The sequence below is a fragment of the Lates calcarifer genome, linkage group LG6 (assembly GCF_001640805.2).
Source record: "Lates calcarifer isolate ASB-BC8 linkage group LG6, TLL_Latcal_v3, whole genome shotgun sequence".
Classification (NCBI taxonomy): Eukaryota; Metazoa; Chordata; class Actinopteri; family Centropomidae; genus Lates; species Lates calcarifer.
The window spans coordinates 17,231,372-17,247,597 of NC_066838.1; the positions used below are offsets into that span (position 1 = coordinate 17,231,372).

General features: G+C 40.2%; 1 protein-coding gene across 1 annotated transcript; it reads right to left on the reverse strand.

Annotated features, from left to right (window-relative positions):
* Positions 1-697: 697 nt before the first annotated feature.
* Positions 698-12,312, reverse strand: LOC108889537 (dystroglycan 1). Its single transcript, XM_018686057.2, has 3 exons — positions 12,018-12,312; positions 5,992-6,558; positions 698-4,600 (listed from the first exon to the last, which is right to left on the reverse strand). The coding sequence occupies exons 2-3, from the start codon at positions 6,412-6,414 to the stop codon at positions 2,291-2,293; spliced, it is 2,733 nt and encodes a 910-aa protein (XP_018541573.1). The 5' UTR covers positions 6,415-6,558; positions 12,018-12,312; the 3' UTR covers positions 698-2,290.
* Positions 12,313-16,226: the final 3,914 nt, after the last annotated feature.

The following is a 16,226-nucleotide window of genomic DNA, read 5'->3' on the forward strand; positions in this document are numbered from 1 at the left end:
TATTTATCATAAAAAAATATTAATCCTATCATAACTTATCATTTGCACTTATAGGGGGGTTACTGGTACGTTTGTGTCTTAAGGTAGTAGGTGATGAGCTACATGGCTCTTGTTACATGCACATACAGTTCAGCTCTTTGAGTGATAATGCAGAGAGTCTGAAGTTAATTTTTGAAGTTACTTTATTTTTGATTGAAAACTGTAAATCAGGACTGTAAAACAGCAGTGATAGCATCATCATCACTGTAAAAATGACTCCTCCTTTATCTCAGGGAGGAGGTAGTAGTCTGAGGGTGCCTAATCAGGGAACTAGGGTGGGTGGTCAATGACTTCAAATCCACATTTGGCACCCAAAACAGAAATTCCTCCAATAGTTGTTAATTTAAAACTTTCTTCATTATCAGTCAGCGTTATACTGCACGAACATGTAACAAGTTGTTTCACTCAAATCACCAAATCAAAAACTCAATCACCGTCATAATTGCAACACAACTGTAACTAAGCCCATTACTGTATCTGCTTTTGCAAAATGTAAACATACTGTGTTGTAAGGTAGCACATTTCACTTCCTGTATATTACATTCTAATTTACCTGCTAAGTTGTGTTTTAATACATCCACATACATGCACACCTGTGCTGAAAACATGTTTTTGATCGAGTTCCACTTTCTCAAAAAAAGGGACTATACACCATCTCTGAGGCTTTACAAATAGTATTACATTTTATTAATATATTTTCATAAAACAAGTTTAAGACTGTATCAAAAACTCAGTAAAAACATTAGATTTTTAACCATTTTTTCTTATGGTGATATCAGATATGAAATGTACATAATTCACATATTGTTGTGGTTTCTTTGTTCCCCATCATATTGAGATAATGCATTATTTTTTCTGTGATGGGCAAGTAAACGTTCTTTTGTACCCTCACAAACTATAAAGTCATTTTTTTTATGATTGTGATCATAAATCTAGACATACAATTAAAAAATAAAATTATTTCCCGCTCTGGCCCTCCCCTTTCCCCGTCTAGGTTTACTGATAAAACACTAACATTATGGAGTTGTTTAATTTCACAGGCACACAATTATGTACATCCCCTTGTCCCCATGCCTCATCTGAACTGACAACAGGTAGTGCACTAAACATAACAGTGCAACACCTAGAGGCAGAGCAGTGATAATACAGTACTCTAAACCCACCCACCCAACATACCAATAAAACTAACTGAATATAAGACAGTGGATCCACCTCATTGACTATGTTGCCAATTCTCACCTTGCTGTGAACCACAGCATTCCATTGGCCCCTTCATTATTGTTGTAGCAACCCCACAAGGTTTGCCACAGACATCACCTTGGCAACAGCAAAAACCATTCAGTCATCTCACAGGCAGGTTCAGTGGCACACACATTAAGAAAAAAAAACATTATTTGTTTTGTAACTTAATTAGGCTACATCTACAACAGGCGTGATCAGTGTAATGTCCTTTGTGATCTAGTACCAGAGGAATCTCAGTCATGTGGTGAGTTCAAGGATACAAAAAGAATATTTTTTTCTCCTTATTGGACTACCACTTACTGCGTTCAAATTCTAAGCAAGACACAAAGTGCAAGGTTTAACAAGAATTTGCATAAGTGCAAGGTTTGCATGTTATTGTCAAGAGGGAGCAAAGCAAAGAAGAGAACAGAGAAAGGTCAAACTCTAAGAAACAAATGGATTCTTGTGTAAATAAAGTGTTTCATGCTTTCAGTTTGGCTTTTTGTATTTCATTCCCCTCTAGAAATAACAGGTGCAAAATCTTAGTAAACCTAGCCAAAGGACAGATAAGAGTGATATAGAACTCATAAAGATTAACATTGTGACGGAGAGCCTCAAGTCTGTTGTCATGGTGACATCTGCTCAAAGGCCCTGTGGGCTTCAGTCTTTCCTGCTTCTTTATAATTTTCTATACAATAGAAATAGTACATCATTGAAGATAAAACTGACTCTTCTTGGCAAAAACAGACATAAAAGAATATGCAAGAAGTCAAAAGCAGATTTGAAGGACAACAACAAAAAAAGAGTGCTGGAATTACAAACTGTTCCCCATCCATTTGCCCTGTGCCAGTAGTAGAATTGTACGATACAGTGTCTTATCCATGGTGGTCAAATATATGGGTATGGTTGCCTGCTCCTCTACAAAGTCAAAGCCATTTTCATTGAACACATGTAAAATTACTCCTGTAGTAGTTTTCAACAAGCATCCCTACATTGCACCTGCTTTCCAAACTGAAAGCTCCTGTGTGCGTTAGGGAGGCACATAGGGAGGTGGTGACCTGTATGCGGTCATGTTCTTGGGGCGAGAGCCTTTGCCCTCTATAGGGACAGTAAATGGTGGTGGGGGCTGGTAAGGAGGGGCATTAGGATCATCATCTTGATAGACAGAATACTCCTCTAGCAAATCCTGGTTGAGTAGGGTACTGTGGGGTCCAGCCATGTTAGGGTACTCTGGAGGGGGAAGTGGGGGCTTTTCCTCCTGAAGGATAAGAGGGATGCTGGAGGACGGGGGTGATTTGGAATCATCCAACTCATCTGCAAATATTATGGGGACTCCTTTCTTGATGAAAGTGGCCTGCTCCTCAATGGTCATCTTCCCTTTGCGCTTCTTGCGGTAGCAGACCATAGCAATGATCCCAGCTATAAGCAGCAGGGCTGCTACCACTACAGCAGGAATAACAGTGTGTAAGTAAACATCATCACTGCTCCTACGGCCTGTCCCAGGTGAAGGTGTAGCTGTTGGAAGAACAGGTAATGGCACCTCTCCTGGTGGGATGAACGTGTAGCTCTGGCATTTATTTATACCACGAACAGAGATGTTAATGGGTTTGAATTCTGGCTCCATGGCTTTGACGAAGGCCAGTTTAGGTGTCCCCTGGGAATCAGAAATTTTGTTGCTAAGAACTGTGATCTCATCCTTTGGACAAGGACTCTGCTGGAGACTGTTATTGGTCCATTCAACCACAATGGAGCCCCTTGTGATGCTTCTCAGGGTCACTGAGCTGCTATTGCGATCACCGAGTGCATAAGCCAACTTTTTGGTCAAAAGAATCTTCTTATGGACATCATTGCTTAAAGTTTTGGGGTCCCCGTGGAAGCGAGCAGCAAACACAACTGATGGTTTGTCATACGTAGACCAACGGTTAACTTGTACCTCAAAAGCATCCATGATGCTCCTCCCACCCTTATCAGTGGCTAACATGAAGTACTCATGTTTCCCCTCGTGCTGCTCTTCCGGAAGGCCGTACAGAAGTTGGATAGTGCTGTTAAACTGGATCCAGGATGTTTCACTTACTGGTTCTTTGGGGGTCTTTTTCAAAGTCAAACGCAGCTTATCAGTAGTACCATCCTCCTTGTCAAAGAATGTATCAGGAGGAATCTTAACCTCGAAGTATGTGCCAACCCACGCATTCACCTGATCAATGGGGTTGCGCATCTGCGGGGTTTGATTTGAGTCTGGAGCCAAAGAGAGAGGAGTGGTGCGTCTGGGCGGTTTAGCTGTGGTGGACTTGGGTTCCCGGGGTGCTTGAGTAGAGGGTTTGGGTTTCTTGGGTTTCCTTGTGGCAGAAGGTTTAGGTTTTTTGGTGGTGCTAGGTGGTGTTGGTACAGCAGTGGCCTCTACAAATGTAGGCCGGGTCATGGTCGGCTGGATAGGGATGGTGCTTGTAGTTCCTAGTACTCTTGTGGGTTGGGGAGGCCCAAAAACAGGTGTGTGGGCTATCTGATCTCTGACCCTCATTGTGGGCTTCACTGGAAGAGGCAAAGGGCCTCGGACAGGGGGAGCAGAGTTCTCTGTTGCTGGGGCAATAGAGGGCGAAGTTGGAGTTGGAACGACACGCACAGGGGGCTCTGGGTGGGTAGTTGGAGGAAGCAGGGAGGGCACTGGAGTAGGTGTATTGTTCAACTGCCGTCTAACCCGTTTCACTCCGTGGGGTTTTTTGTTGACAATGTGCCAGCCAACCACTGGGTACCCCAGCCTAGCTGACATGGTCCCATCCTTTGCTGAGGATTGGACGCTGCTAATGTCAGGGATGCTGCCCTGGTCAAGGGCACATCCAAGTTTCCACGACAATAGGGCCCCATTCTCCACCACCTTCTTGGCATTCCCTGGTCCAGCCATGAAAGCAGACATGTCAAATAAGCGGTTGTTGACGACAGGGACTACCCTCATATGCTCTATGGGCACATGTGAGAATTTTCTCATAATACCGAGTAAGTTGGCCCTCTGTTCAGCAACCATCTTTGTCAAGTCCGCATCCAAGATGACAGTGAGGACGGTGACAGGCTCTTCAGAGCCACAGGTGAAAGGCTGGAGGCCGCTGATATCAGATTGTAGAGTGAGCAGGGCTGGTTCAGTGTCTGCTCTTTCTTCTGGGTATACTTCAACAGAGAAGACTGTACTGGGGAATGCTTGGCTGCCAGTCTTCTCAATTATCTCCTCTCCAGACACCAAGATATGATACACACCTTTATCCTGCTCCAGGGCCAAACCTCTCAGAATGCAGCTTTCTTTGTCCCAATATAGCCAGGAGGGTAAAGTCTCCTTTCCCATCTCAGTGAGCTACAGGAGGAAAAACCATTACACCATTACTGTACATACTATAGAGATACAACTTACGTACAAAAAGGCAAAACTCATTATTAACTTTAATTAAGTGATTGATTCAAGCAAAAATAATTACAAATCACCAGCACCCTAGTGAAAATTACTTAGCCTGACTAGGAGCTTAAATTTTGTCATAATATATGACAGAAAATATATGACAGAGAAAAGCAAATCTAATTCAAAGTAAATCTTTGAAATAAAAACTAGAAGATCAAACATATTCTGTATTCAGTTCTCTATTTCATATTGACCAGGTTACCTGTGAAACAGGAACTAGAAAAACCACATGGATGACTGCAAAACTTTCAAATGTGTACAGTAAAAGCAGGAATGCTTTCACTATCTCCCCAACCACAACCCCCTTCCCACTTCCATTGAGTTTATCAAATCTTGCCAAATATGAACAGGAAGCAGAGTGAGCTCCTATTCATAATAACAACTATGTGAGTCATCACTCTTCATTGTGAGTTATTACTGTATGACAGCATATCATTCTGCATCACCACTTGGGCCAATAATAATCTCATCTCATTCATGAGTCTGACTGGAACAAATTGCACCACAGTCAGCTTCAATCAGCAGTGATACAGTGATCAAAACTGCTGGAATAAATTACTACATACACTATTTCTGCACTGACAGGAAAAATATTTTGGTCTATCTGGCCACTATAGTCCCCATAGGGACATAAAGTAACAATAAAAGCAGGTAATAAATGTTGCTAGTAAGTTAATACAGCTGCACACGTCTTCAGTGATGGCCATCATTTTATGTTCTTTCATTAACATTCACTTTTATTATACACTTGTAGAGTAAGGCTAAGGTCACTTTAAAAATACAGTATTTTTCAATGTAGTTACAGTTCAGTACAAAATTATGTTTAAAACCTTGTACTGTAACAAAATGAGATTCAGCTTTTGTTTTTTTATTCAATATTAACAAGATGAGGGTGGAATACATTTTAGACTGTTTTTAAATGTAGACTCTCAACCTAGTACTCAATAATGCCAGGGCTGGGTCAATTCAAACAAATAAATAAGCACCTCATTCACAAAAAAGGGGAAAAAAAAAAAGACCTTCAGTCTATCTTTAAAACAAGAAAGTCTCCCCATACCACTTTGTTATTCTGAGTCTTTTTTCTTTAACACAAATGCTGCTCTCATTGACTGATTAATTCTGAGCCAATTAAATTAATGTTACATAATTCACATGAAATTATTTGTAAATACTAACATTAATATTAGGCTATGAGGGATTACATGCCAAATATTTCCCACAGAAGATCAACAATGGATTTATCTCAATATTTAATTTTTCTTGTTCTATCAAATCTTCAGTATACTTACATGGACATTACAGCTTGCATTTGCAGGTCCTGGTGGAACCTTCAACTGGAACACCTGGCCCACAATAGCAGAAGAGTCAGGTATACCAGTGTGCACTCCCGCATTCTTTGTAGAGGAATCTGGGATGGCTGTAGGTGGCCCTTCACCAACAGAGGATGCAGCAGCCTGGAGCTCAGAGAGCATAGAGGACTGCATGGAAGCCTCTAGCTCCACAGATATCATCTCCACCAGTGTCTCTTGTTGCTCTGGCACAGCGCCCTGGGCCATGGTCACCAGAAGCACAATTACCAGAGGGATAGTCCTGCACGAAAGAAGCCTGCTCCTCCCAGCATCCCCGCAACTCATGTCTCTCCTTTTATAGTGCATAGCAATAGGCCTTTGGGCTGCCCAACAGATGTCTATGAACAACTGAGGAGGCCACATGCACTGAAGTCAGTCTGGTGATATACTTGTGGGTCAGATTCCCTAGTTATTGGCTGTGCTCACAGATAGAGTGGTTTTTCTTTGTTGTCTCCTGTGATCCATGAAGAGATCTTTGGCAGCCTGTTAGACAGCCATATTAGCAACCTATGTGAGAAAAAACAAATAAAACAAGCATACATGAGTGTGAAGAAAGGAAAAAAAACATCAGCGCAAACATACTATTTCTGCTTACACAGTAATGTTTGTGCTCATATCAGTTCATCTCCACTACAATACAATCAACAGTTTGTATATTGTATGTATATATGTTTATGTCTGAGACTTCATTTTACTTTTCACTAAAAGGTAAACAACTGAGTGTCTATATATGAAGCAATGAATGGACAGAGTGATCTCAGTATTTGTTACAACTTATAATTTCGAGAATTAATAAACCACTGCCCAAAATGCATGCAATTTTTCTAAATGTGAGGGTAAACAACAAATATTATCCTAATCCACTGCAATGAAATTTCACCAAATTGCAGGGGTTTTTGTGCAAAAAGCAAAAACAATTAAAGAAAAAAAAAAAAACAACAATCTCCCACTGATCTTCACTTCTCTATCATGGCATTTTGAGTAATAGCCATTCTCACGAGATGTATGAGTGTCAAAGGTTGTTTGTCTTGGTTGTAAGTTTTAATTAGGTGCCCTGAGGGTTGGAATTAGAGTCTCCATTGTGCTGACCCAGCCAACCCCAATCCTGTAGCACTCACAAATGGGCAGAGGAGGGTCAGCCAATTGCCTGGAATCCTAATGCCTGACTGGCAAAAGACTGTGACGTCAACTCATAGACTCCAAAATATTGCCAGGAGGAGGCTTCTTATAGAGGGTCTGAGTACAATACATTTAATTTACTGGCCAACCTTTTATTCCAGTATCTATTCCATGTTATTAGTCATTTTATCCAAAACGAATCCCTATAACAAGTTTTATTCTGTTGGAACTAACCCTGCAATATTCAGATGATTCATACAAGAAATGGCCAGTAAAAGAGGGCTGCACTGCAGCAGCACAGGGATCTCAAAGGATGCAGCACACAAATCACAAAATATACATGTATTTACTCTAATGTAGGCAGTGACAGGTGCTCAGCCTTACTACTTTGGGATAAAGTATAAAGTTTAATGAACAAAAGGAAATCATTATTGAAATGAATCATGCATGCAAACCTTTCCAGGAAACTGCGTGACTCTAAATGCAGCAGCAAATAAAGCTAAACTAGAGATTAGTTTAGTTCTCTCACTCACCTACTCACTTTCTCTCTCTTACTCTCTTGAGACTAGTCTGACGAGACTCAATCACACACATTTTGTTCAAACCTCAAATACGTTAGAAGAAATAACCACCCAAATCAAAATCCTAACAATGAAAATGCTGCTTTGACGTATGATGTCTGACATCTGCCTGTATTTCCCCTGCTGAGTGGGGCAGAAACATCTGGTGTGAATCCATTCCTATGGGAAATTGCATTATACAGTATGTGAAAAATGAGGACATCCATGATGCTTTTGTTCACTCATAGTTCCTACTGTCTGAAGCTGTTTTTTGAAACCTTTAAAAACCCATTTAATAAGACTTGTTTGCAATTCATGTACTCTAACAGCACCTTATTAAACACATGAGTGCCTGTATTTTCCCTGCTGAATGGGGCAGAAAGATTTTCAATAGAAAACATTGTTGCAGGTGGGAGTGATCAGAATCTCTGTGGGAAATGGCAGTAAATCCTGCAGACTGTGGTTTAGAAGGGTGCCACAGTAAACATGGATAAACAAATAAAATTGATCAGAATGTCCCTAAACCTGCACCTCCTTTCAGCATTTTAAGACCCTTTTAACTATAATACCAATGCCTCACTGCCCATGTCATGATGAAGAATAAAGGGTATGCATTTCTGAGTGGCTTACAAACCATTAGCCCCAAACATCATGAGTGGCAATTTGGTCCTATGAAGTTTAATCATACATCCCTGACAGAAACATTTAATAAACTCAGCCTTCTGTATTTGTATTTTGCCTTTATAACTGAAATTATGCTTATACATATTGAATGTTTGGTTACTTTATTCTTATTCTACCAAAGCCACTACAAAACAAAAGCCTGCAATACTATGAATTGTGTAGTTAAATTATCTCTGACCTTTCTGACAAACCAATGTTCAGGCTTTGTTAACATGCCAAAAATCAGCTACTTTTGCAACTTTGGTGTGTCTCCTTCACTCCCTTTTTACAATAACTGCCCATATTATTCAGATCTGGTAATACAATTGTAAGTAGCAAGTATCTCTTTAGTGGTGTACAGCTCAGCCAGTACTATTGAGACAGACCAACCCATTGCCCTTGCATTTAAAAATGTATGATTCATCACTGGACAAAAACCTATACACTAAAGGCAGCAACAGTTTCTTATTTGTTTGCTGGGAAAAATCTATCATGTCAGTGCATCATCCACTGTTAGTGACTAATAAAAGCATGTAGGCAAACGTATGCAAGACAAAGCAACACAACCTATACTGCGCAACCTCTGGATTCTATTTTCAGTGGAACAATGATTAATATCTACTGCAGGTATCTGGTGTGGTGTTTCTGGCACAGAAGTGGACTGTTATGACTAGACTGCCAGCTGGGAAAACTATAACATACAATCAATTCATATCCACAGGGATCCTGCACTCCTCCACTATCCTGCATATAGTTTGAAAGGCTGGATGAACGTATCCAAGAAACATTTCAACTGTAAGATATGTTAACAAGAAAAGTCACTTTAAAACAACAATGGAAAAAGTAGTGACACACTGGCTACAGAGAGTGCAACTGAGTCATGTCTCACCAAATCCATTAACCAGGTTGAGACATGCACCTTATCTGGATCTTTATCTACTGAGTCACTTCAGTGGGATTTATACCCGATGACCCCTGTACAGCCTTCTTTTTAAAACAAAACCTCAAATCCATCTCCAACACATGGTCATACAAAAGCTGAATCTTCAATGGCTTACAACATGCCAGCTAAGTGTAAAGACAAAACATATTGCATGATTCACCTATTCATGTGTTTACATGTAAATCACAAACATTAACGTGAAAATAGATTTTGCCCATAAGCTTAATTTAATTAAGATTTGAGCACTACACCTCACCTCAGGCTGGTGCTACACACACACACACACACACACACACACACACACAAGGAAAAAAAAAATCTGAACATCAAAGTAAGCTCTTCCCAACGTGGCCTAGATTCTATCACGTTCTCATTTCACAGTGTGAGTAATTCAGAATCCAACTCAAACAACATCTCATTAAGAAATATGAAACGTTTTAATATGTTGATTTCCAGAGCATCAACACGCCGTTCAAATGAGCAACAAAACAATATTGAAATGAAATGTGCATAATAGGACTCGTTTAACATGAGTAAACCTTAACAGTAACAAAGACATGTCATCTGAGGAGAAAAAGCAGAGATAATCAAAACAGGGCTTAACGAAAGAGTACAGATGAAGAAGCCACGTTGGCTGTAGTTGAGAGGATTGACCTTAAAAGCCTTGGTTAAAACTTCAGTGTACTTCATCACAATCACCCTGCCTATGAAATGGTACAAGAACAGAGCACACACTGAAAGTCTGTTTTTTTTTTTTTAAACATAACCTGCCCTAATAACATTTCACATTGCTCATAGATAATTGTGACTCATTGTTATCATCATGATGATTTCTTTACAACAGAACTGGGGCCAAGCTACATGGCACTATTGCTAAAATATTTAAGAAATATAGTTTGAAAAGCCCCAGTGCAAAAATCAAGGCTCATATAAAGATGTTCTTTTTGATATATATTGGAGAGTTGAGTATAATATAACCTGTTCATTTTCCAAGTGCATATGCACTAAACACTGATATGACAGGCCCTTTATCTATATAGTAAACAGTACAATGATAAAGGCTTGAGTGTGGGTGATTTCTGCCCGTTTCACACCGAGGCCTGCATTACTTAGGGGGCCCAAAACCGTTTACAACCACGGTATCCACGCTGTCTGCAGTTCAACAGTAGTTAAAACTTGAAAACCATCAAAAATAATTAGGGCTCCGATGCACAGTGGCACTCAGGGCCAATTGAATTGACGTACCACATCCAGCAGCCTCTAGATAGTGCATGAGCTGAATAACAAACATATCCACAAGACAAGCTTGCTTTGCGACTGGATGTTTCCCTTGTGTTGCCCTCTACACTGTTCAACAAAGTAATGAAATGTGTGTGGAGAGAAAACACAAAATCAGCCTTGGCTGAATGAAAGTCTAACGTGGCATGATGACCTGAGAGGAAACTCATTTAATGCCACAGGAAAACCACTGTATGCTGTCAAAACCCAGTGCAGAAGCCAACTGATCATTTTGCGTATGTTTATGAATTCAGAGTTATGTTAAGTATGAAGCAAGAGTAAAGTTTCAAATGTAAAACAACGGCAACGCGATTCTCTGCTCTGTAAAGCTTCCAAACAAGTGACACTTTCATTTGAAAATTAGCTGCTGTGATATCATTAATCGACTGATCTGATTTTCTTAATTCACGTAAACTGACTGACAGTTTCTGCTGCTAATGGTTGTGATGTTACTGGCCACACATGTTCCAGCTGATTATATGATAAGGTTAGAGCAAAGATACTGGAACTACTGCAACGCTGGGAAATCCACGCTAATATTAAGTTAGGCTAAACCAGCCCTTCCCAGAAAATCATCAACGGTAAAGACCCCTATTGTTAATGACAACAGATGTGGTTTTGGATGTGCGATTCAACAAATCCCAGAAACTGCTGCCACAAACAAATGTTTCTGGACTGATAAGAATTGTGTCCCAGTAACTAATCTGCTAGTCTTACTGCTAGCGTTAGCTAACTTAAAAAAAAAACGTTAGCTACCGGGCCCGTTTCTTTTGCCCCCGTTTGTACTGGACTCGGTAGACAAGGCCTTTGCAAATGATAACGCCACCTACGACGTTCAACCTTGATAAATCATGTGGCAGCCCACACTAGCTAAACTGTGTTTTTATGGGGGTATCGTTCCCTAAAACTGCGCAAAAATGGAAAAACAACTGCTGCTACCCTGCATCTGCCCGTCGCTAGCGCAGAGATGCACCTGTTTTATTCTAGGCAGAAACAAGCAGCGAGCTGCTGCTGCTGGAGAACCCACTGCACAAACGCCTAGCCTCTCTCAAAATACCGCAGCTAACGATCGCTCACTCAGGCTAAACTACAGATACCGAAACAAACAAAAGCTTGATTGTGGGCTATAACTTTCATAAGGCAGCGCTAACGTCAGCCAGCTCCATCACCTCCAAAGTCGAGTAAAAGACGGACTGAATCCCTGGTAGCCACCGAGCAGAGCTAACTAACAAGCTAACGTCAAGATAGTATGCTGATGACAAATATAGCCGGTTACCTGTCCTGTCAGCGGACGGGAGTCTGTGCTAATTCTATAAGTGAGCCGAGTTAGCAGAGGTGACGAGGGTGGCATTTTTAATGATGCCGGTGCTACAACAACGACAGGACACAAAATTCAAACTGACCTTGTTAACGAGCTAACGTTAGCTAACTCGCGCTGTAATGTCTCCTCTTCTACCCGGAGAGCGCCGCGGAGACTTCCAAAACGCCATTAAATGTGCGCTTTTCTCCCTCAAGGCCACAGGCGGATGTCTATCATTTAGCAAGCAGGGTATCTGAGCACAGTCAAGGGAATGAGATATTTTCTATGATTTGGCAAATCTACGGCTAGTTCACGGCTCTGTATTGTAATTATGTCGGCTGCTACCCCTCCCTTGCTGCCTCTGTCCTCCTCGCAGACAGGTCTACAAGTTGAGGCCAATCGTGTGTACCAGCATGACTCCGCCTCCCCTTTATCTGGAGACATGCAGGTGAAAAGGCAAACTGGCGATTACAGTTAAATTAAGTGTTTGTTAACGCTGCACTGATTGTTGCATTGAATCATATAGCATCACGCTTAATGATGATAATCACCCATCTCCACTCATTTAATATCTATTCCAACCTTAAGTGAGGTATTACATGGTCTTGAAGTAGCTACAGAGAAGTGGAAGGTAAAGGCTGGAGTACCCTTAGTCTGCTGCTCACTGGTAAACAGAAAATCACATTTTGCCTAGTTGTCTTTGATGGGAAAATTCAGGTTCCCTGTAAAGCTCCCAGCAATGTGACAGCTTCATCATATTTTTGAGAACACTGAGCACCTTTTAGTAACAGTTTGTGGCCCTTGCAAGCTGATACTTTTACGACCTTGAAATCATTGCCATAATTTATTCATTTTTAGGGAGTAAAAATGAAACAGAATATTTCTGTTAACATTTTGACTATGGGAAAGTTGCCCTTGGCATCTTTGTTTTATGTAGGACACAGTGTTGGTCCTTTATTCATATTACGAGGACAAAACAAACATGTAGACAATAGAAGAGACAGAGGAATACATAAAATCTAATATCTTTGCTTCTGCTTCTTTTGATTTTGCATATCAACTGTAAGTAAACAGACATGAGCAGGACTTTCATGGCTTTATTTCCTGACACACATACAGATTAACAATAAGCATTAAATGAATCATTTGTTATTTGTTTCAAGTAGTACAAAGAGCTACTCTCAATCATGACTTATCACATCTGACAATTTAAAGCCGGTAGTTGTTTCTTAAGCGCCGGCCTTTCTCAAAAGACAATTTAATAAAATCCATTGTATCTCTTGTAAATGTCAGGTTTTTTTATTGAGCCCTTCATCACAAGCATATCTGAAAGGACTTTACAGAGAATTCGGCTACTTTGATCTCGCAACGAAAATCAGCGCAGAATCAAATGATGCAGGATGGTATGCAACAAAGGGAATTGTACAAAGCACAGGATGCACAATAGTACGTTTTAAAGGCATAAATGCCATAAAGCTATCCTAGCCTAACCTCATAGCCTTGCCTGCCCTCCAAACGTACAAACTCAGACCATCAGTGAAAGTATCCATCTGCAGAGCCTGTACTGTTTTTATGAAAGTGTGTCTCAGTGATGAAGATTAAAGACATCAAAGTACTTCCACCTACATGAGTGTCCTAGAGTGATTGTGCCATTGTAAGTAACATAAGTTAAATACACCCCTTGAGGGATCTCTCTGATTCTATGTCTGTGCTTCATAGATTCTTCCATGGGGTTTAGTGTAACAGACAGACTGTATAAGTATGTGTGAGTTGTGAGCAAAAATGCTTACAAAACTGAGATGAGACTATTCACAGTCTAAAGGTTATATTTGTCCAAAGAAGGGTGTTGAAATGATGAACAATGGAACTGACTCATTATCTGTTTGTACAGGTGAGAAATGAAGTCAGTACTTGCAGTCTTATCTTAAAAACATTTCTCTGCCCTTCCCCCAAAAACTCATATCTACATTCAAGTTTCTTTGCTAATACAAATAATATAATAATAATAATATATAATGTCACCAAGTGCTTGTTGCCTTGAGATGATGTGTGTTATGATCTATCGCTTTATGTATAAAATTGAATTGAAATTCAAATTTTTGTGGGATTTTATTGACAAGATGTGTTGGGCAGTTTAGTTCAGAAGGCTTATCTTACAACCATGTTGCACACTGTTTGCAATTAATTTGCAACTGCATCCATGCATTCAGTCTCAGAGAAACACTTGACTGGTGAGTGAAGGTAACTATAGTAGATAGTAGTCACAAGATGCAAGCATGTGGTTATTTAAGGGTTCAAACATCCAAGGATGAAGAGCTGTCAGGTGAAATGGTTATAGTTCCAGTGTATTTAGTAAATGTCCAATCCACTTTCTAATATATTAAACCCTGTGCAAAAATGTAAAATAAAATCTAATGGTCATGAAAATGTCAGTATTGATTTATGGATTTATGGTGCAGACATTTAAACCACTCCTTGGTCTTCAGCATTCTGCACTGCAAAGGATTCCTTGAGATTACTTTTCTTGACCTTGATGACTCCCTATCTTCCCCTTGAATGGTGGAACAGATACATACAAAGATGGTGGCATTTCTTTGTTGAGATCTCTCTCAGCTTATATGAATGGTTATATTAGCCTGCATTATTATGGTTTAAAATAGGGCATGAGCTCTACTGGGAACAATACTTGAAAGAGGAGGGAAAAGTTTAAAGAAAGAGGAACATCTCCCAGATTGACAGCCCAGTGTGGAAGAAGAGGAAGCAGCAGAGTAAAAAAGAAAAAAACTTAACATGAAACAACAATCACAGATGTCATTATACTGTCAAATAAAACTGCCAAATAAAACAGTGGGAATGGGCATTCTTATCATTCGCTTTGCCAACAAATGATTAGCTGTCTCTTTACTCCGCTGAAAATATTTGCGTGAAATATGTGGTTCCATTTAACGTGACGCCATCATCATACATTATCATAAACCAAAAATTCTGTGAATATCTTGGAGCAAAAATTGACTTGATGTTCATGGCAACAAAGACAGGGCCTTCATATACTAATAAAATCCTTGGCAAGCACGATTAGGATTTTAAGATAGAGAAACAGAGCCTTTCTGTAGTAGTTCATAGACCTGTCAATCATCTGAATCCCCCCTGACTTTTTGCTCACCCCTGCAAGGCGACAGTATGATAAAAGCGCATGGATGTAAACTTGAGGGAATAGTATCTGAAGTAATGTTCTATACAAAGTGAACATGCACAAGTGATGAAATTCCTTCAAAATTAATTTCCTAACACTTCCCTAATTTATTATCACATACTTAGATGTTCCATGGATTGATTTTCTAATTCAGAGATTGCATTTACACATTACAGAACACATCCAGAGTAATGAGAATCTTTTTTTTTTTTTTTTTTTTGTGATTGTGTTACACCTCTTAATTGGCTCAAAATCTAATGAATACATCATCAGCACAGACATAATATGTAAATTGTATCAGTGTCAGCTGAGAAGAATACACGCATTTCCCAGCAGTTGCTGTTCTCTCATCCTATTGTTTACACTGGAGGCATATTATGGATGAGAGATTTTCATTGCTTATGCATCACCCAGCTCTCATTTTGCCAAAAGACACATACACAAAAACACCTGCAGGTCTACTAGACCATGATAGCCCCACCGCAGAGGGGCTTTCATGTGATTGCACATATCAATCTGACTCTTGATGTGTGAGCACAGAGCGAGAAAGAGAGCGGATTAGGAATCAGCTGACTCCCCACATTTTCTTCCAAGTGACTTATTAGAAGGGTTATTCTGAGCAGACTGTTGGACCGCTGAGGGCTTTGGCTGAGTAGTGAGACCCTCAGTGGAGCCAATCTCCCCTCGCTCACAATGGTAGATTACTTCAGACAGCCTTTCTCGGCTTTCCTCAATAACAAACGGAAAGACCTTGTTTAATTTTTATATGTTGTGCTCACAGATCTCTCTTTTTCAACACAATCACAATTTGAAATACCTGACCTATTATAGTTTTTTCTCACATGAGAAGATAGCAGGCTGCAGTATTGTGCAGGGCCAGCACTGTAACACTTCAAAACATTATTTACCTGTCAGAAGTTTTGTTTTTGGTCTGCAGTGGGTGTCTGCTTACACCGTCACTTGTTATGTTGAGCTGATAATAGAACAGGAAGAAGGAGGATTTCCTTTCAGCACAGCGCCTAGACCAGAGTACTGTTCCTGTTTGTGCCTGCCCCCTGGTTATCTGTTCTCGCTGCTCAGCACAAATAAGGTTTTCCAAGAGGTACCATCATCACTTGG